The following is a 4993-nucleotide window of genomic DNA, read 5'->3' as shown; positions in this document are numbered from 1 at the left end:
GATTCGGGACCCCACGTCCAGACCCCAAATGACGCCAGCACTGGATTGAACAGTGCTTTCTTACCGTTCTCTTAAAAACACTGACAACTGAACGGATAGAGTCCATCCGGGCACTTTTTTTTTTTTTTTTTTTTTTACAGGTGCGGGAATGTGGACAGAGAGGATTAGCTGGGATTCCCTCCTTTTAGGACATCCAAGTATCGTGCAAATAATAATAATACCCACGGTCTTATTCTTCCACTCTCTCCCCATAATGACTTTCAGCTCTAAGTTTCAGATCTGTGACTTACAGAGTGCCGTTTGGGTTCCGCCTGCTAACGCCTCTCCACCCCGGGGCGGCTTGAGCATCCGGACGTTCTCCGTTCCACTGTCTCCTCTCTTAGCCGTGCTAGGGTAAAAGTAACTTTGCACATAAGATTTTGGTCTAAGAATATTTCAATCTGTATCTCTATATTTAGTGGTAAACTTTGAGGGTATGTTTAAACTCTTTTAAATCTCCTCCAAATGTTTGATAGGAAAAAACCCAGAATTTAATTTTGAGACTGTGAGAGTCCATTTTTTTCCTCCCTAAAAAGGGACACGAGGACAGGGCACCAAGAGTGAATGTCACTACAAAAATATTGGCCTATAATTCAGTCTTCGTTAACTTGATAGTTTTAGTTGAGCAGATCTTCTGTCTAGATTTTTGAAAAAGAATTAATAAGCATATTTAACCTCCTCTGCAACTCACTGGTACTAAGCATTTAGATTACATATTACATATGCTTTGGTTTTATTTGGAGTCCAAGATAACATCTATCAAAACTAGAGTCGCAGGTTCTTTCAAAGAACTAGAAATTGCCTGCAACAAGTACTTAATGAAAACACTTAAAATTTGAAAAACAATATCCCAAATCACAAAATTGTATAATTACTTCACTAAACACCTGATACATTTTCATTTTTATTCTCAAAGTGTGTGCTACCCTAAAATTGAAGATTTTTTTACATACCCTAAATTACTTATTTAAATTAGAATTTCACCGTTTGCCTTTTAGAATAAAAACTTCTTTATGCAATTCCTGGAATCCCTTCTGTCAAGAAATAGTAACTTCAAGTACCAGAGCTTTCAAATAAAGTTTACTTTCTATATGTAAATATTAGGACTTCAAAGCTACTTGAGTGTGAGCATATCAATTTTTAAACTAAAAATTGCCTATTTGGTTGTGTTGCTTCCATTATAATGTAATGTGTTTCAGAATTTTTACAGATATATACAATATTGTGCTCAAAAGCAAATGGAAATTAAATGATGTGGGAAGCTCAAAAACAAAATTAAAAGTTCTATAAAATTATCTGGTGGTAACCATGACATTAATTTTAATAGCCTCAATGCTCTTCGAAATGGAATAGAATAAGATTTGAAAATGAACACCAAAGTAACTTCTTCTATTGTAATCATTTAAAAGTAATTTCTGATTTCTTGCAATGGTGTTGACCTGAAAAGGATAAATGAAAAATCATGGCATGATGCTTTTGTTAAATTCTCTTTGAAAACAAAATTTTCTATTCTATGTTGGGTTCCTACTTAACTCCCATAGAAATTTTTTTTAACAAAAAAGAAAATAAACTAAGAAGGGTACGACTGGAGCCAGTTTTTTGGTGGATTTTCTTTGAAAATTAAGCATTTTATTTCTGAAAAAGTGTAAAAATCTTACATTAGAATAGTACAATAATAATTGCCAGTAAAATTTACAATACTCCTTGTAAAGAATACGCAGTAAGTACAAAATAAAAATTCCGCATATCTATTATGATACAAAACACAGGTTAAAATAAGAAATGGTAATTTTGACTTTTTTCCTTGTGTAAACATGTTAATCATTTTTCCTTTTCATGAAAAACTACACCAGACGAGTGTCCTCAAGTAAAAACTGTTGGTTCGCTGGCACTCTTCAGGACCTTTACTATTCGTAAATAGTAAATAAAAATTCATAAAACCGTAAATAGTAAATCAGGACCTTTACATTCTTTTGAACATTATTGATATTTTCAACGCCTGGACCTGAGAATCTCTAGACCTTCATAAAGGCTTAGATTTTTTTTTTTTTTTAATTTTCCCACACGTCGAGGAAGCCCCTTGCGCTTACACAAGGGAGGGCACCCACCAGCACCCTCTTCCTCCCCACCCCGCGTCGGGGTGGGAGGCTGCAGCATAGGGCGACTTTGCATAAATAGAGGGACCCGCAGAGCCGAAAACCGCACCTCAGCTGCTGCCAAACACAGTCGGGTCTGAGAATCCCAAGCGGCGAAAACGGGGGCGCGGGGTCGGGAGGGGCCGCGCCCGGAGGAGCGAACAAAACACCAAACCACCAACATGAAGGAAAAAAAAAAAGGAGCCGGGATTCCTACCTTCTCTTTCCCAAGCGCGCTAACATAGCGTTATTAACAGTTCGAAATCCTAGCAGTAAAGTTCTCGACACTGGACAGGGCAGTCCCTTGGTGCAGAGTCCCCAGCGCGGCCGACGAGGAGACGGAGGAGGCGGCGGCGGCCGCGGCGGCCACGAGCGAGCGGGTGAGCGCGGCCGCCGGGCCCACGGCCGCCTGAGCCGCGCAGCCGCCGCCGCCGGATCCCGACCCGGGCTCGGGCGCGGACGGCGCCACGGGCGAGGGGGCGGGCGAGGCCTGCGCGGCGGCGGCGGCTTGAGCGGCGGCGGCGGCGGCCGGGCCCAGGCTGCCCCCGATGATGCTCTCGATGGAGAAGGGCGAGCGCGCCAGCGCCGAGGCGCCCGGGCCGCCCGCCTTGGCCGCCGAGGCCTGCAGGGGCGCGGGCAGGGCGGCGCCGAGCGGGTGCGGCCGGTAGCCGAAGGCGGTCCGGGCCAGCTCGGCGGCCGCGCCGTGCGGCGGCGGGGGCGGCGGGGGCGGCGGCGGCGGGGGCGAGTGCGGGTGGAAGGCGGCGGCGGCCGCGGCGGCCGCGGCGGCGGCGAAGAGGGCCGAGGGCGGCGCGTAGGGCGGCAGCTGCAGGCCGTAGCCGCAGCCGTAGGGGCCGTAGCCGTAGGCGTGCGGCGGCGGCGGCGGCGGCGCGGGCGGGAAGAGCGCGGCGGCGGCCGCCGGGTCGCCCGCGCCCCCCGCGCCCCCCGCGCCGCGCAGCAGCAGCGACTCGGCGGCGGCGGCGTTGGGCGGGAGCAGCGGCTGCCGCTTGAAGCGCTTCCTCCGCCGCAGGAAGCTGCCGTTGTCGAACATGTCGGCGGACTCGGGGTCCAGCGTCCAGTAGTTGCCCTTGCCGGGGTTGCCGGGCTCGCGGGGGATCTTGACGAAGCAGTCGTTGAGCGAGAGGTTGTGGCGGATGCTGTTCTGCCAGGCGGGGAACTTCTCCCGGTAGTAGGGGAAGCGGCCGCTGATGAACTCGCAGATCTCGCTCAGCGTCAGCCGCTTCTTGGGGCTCTGCAGGATGGCCATGGTGATGAGCGCGATGTACGAGTAGGGCGGCTTCACCAGCGGGTTCTTGGCGCCGCCGCCCGCGGTCGCGCCGCCGCCGCCGCCGCCTCCCGCGCCCGCGCCGCCGCCGCCCCCAGCGGCCCCGGCCCCCGCCGCTGGGGCTGGGCCCGGGGGCGCGGGGGAGGCCCCTGAGCGCGGAGCCAGCAGGATGTCATCGTCCTCCTCCTCCTCCTCCTCCAGGTCCTCCAGCTCGTCCTCCCCGGCGTAGGAGCGCCGCCGCCGCCGCTGCGCGGGGACCGCCAGGCGGGACACGCCACCGCTGCCCTCGTCGTCGTCCTCCTCGTCGTCGTCGTCGTCCTCGCCCTCCCCTACCACGTCGATGTCTGTCTCCTCCGCGAGGCCGGAGGCATCGGACATCTCCGTGCTCAGGGTCATAGCTGTGGCGCGCGGGCGGCGGGGCGGCGCATAGGGGCGCCGGGCGCCGGGCTCCCGCCGCTCCCCAGCCCGGGTCCCGGGCGGCGGGCCCGGCACGGGGGCGCCACGCTGGGGGCGCCGCGCCGCTGCTCGAGCTGTGCCGGGGCTGCCCGGCAGCCGGGGACGCTCGCGCCGCGACTTTGTAACTCCTACGCGGCCGCGCGCGCCGCACGGTCTCTGCACTCCCTCGGCCCCGCGCGCACGGGTCCCCGGCGGGGGACTTGACCTTCGCCTTTCCGAGCGGCCCGCGCCCTGGTCAGTGAGGAGGGGGTGGCGAGGCCCCGAGCCGGAGAGTCAGGGAGTCGGGCGCCGGAGAGTGTGCGGGACGGAGGAGAGTCGAGGGACCGAGCTCGGCGAGGCGAGGGCTGAGTCCAGGAGAGGGCGGACCTTTCCTCGGCTTATAGTAGGAGGCCTGTCACATGGTGTGCACGTCAGAGCGCTACCGAGGGAAGGGAAAGAAAGCCTAGGAAATCAGCCCTGCTCTGGAGAGAAAGTTTACCCGGAGGAGGGAGCCACGGCTGAGAAGATTGGGGGGTGGCGAGGAGACAGGACTCCACCGCTCCTTGTCAAAGGGCTTGAGGCCTGAATTAGGCGCTGGCCGGCGGTGGTCTGGCCCTAGGGCCGCTTCAAGAGTTAGAATTCCCAGGCTCCTACTCTTCAATCAGCCCTCCGCCCTAACCTCAGAAGCACTCTCGTGACGCGACAGTTTGACCACTCGATGGCCTGTAGGAGCCTTGCAGCCCGGAGATAACTCCCCTCCCCCAGCCATCCGAAATGGTCCCTGGGGGATGGCTCCGAGATCTTTTGGGTTGTCTCATCTCCCTCAGACTGAGCCAGGGGCTCCCCAACAAATCTGTTGAGAAACCCCCCAGTTTAAGCACAATAATAATTGTTTACTGACCTTTTAACCTGTCCTCTTCGGTTCTTCTCCCAAGACGTTTGTTTTCCACCATCTGTTAATAAAAATGTGGCTAGGCGGGCGTTTTAGTCACTTATCTGCAACTGAATGCCCTAGAAACTTGACAGCTAAACTAAGCCACACTAATGAGATGATCTGACAAATTTCATGGGAATAAAGAAAGTAATAATTGAACGCAGAAAA

The 4993-nt window shown here is 54.1% G+C and overlaps 1 protein-coding gene across 1 annotated transcript; it reads right to left on the bottom strand.

Annotated features, from left to right (window-relative positions):
* Window positions 1-1730: 1730 nt before the first annotated feature.
* Window positions 1731-4208, bottom strand: FOXD1 (forkhead box D1). Its single transcript, XM_046000335.1, has one exon. The coding sequence runs from the start codon at window positions 3850-3852 to the stop codon at window positions 2425-2427; it is 1428 nt and encodes a 475-aa protein (XP_045856291.1). The 5' UTR covers window positions 3853-4208; the 3' UTR covers window positions 1731-2424.
* Window positions 4209-4993: the final 785 nt, after the last annotated feature.

This window comes from Meles meles, chromosome 3 (assembly GCF_922984935.1).
Source record: "Meles meles chromosome 3, mMelMel3.1 paternal haplotype, whole genome shotgun sequence".
Taxonomy (NCBI): domain Eukaryota; kingdom Metazoa; phylum Chordata; class Mammalia; order Carnivora; family Mustelidae; genus Meles; species Meles meles.
The sequence above is the reverse complement of the archived record's forward strand: the minus strand, read 5'-3'. Positions and strand labels throughout refer to the sequence as shown.

Excerpts from the sequence above, each read along its gene's own strand:
- FOXD1 (XM_046000335.1), bottom strand. The coding sequence starts at position 3,852 with ATGACCCTGAGCACGGAGATGTCCGATGCCTCCGGCCTCGCGGAGGAG.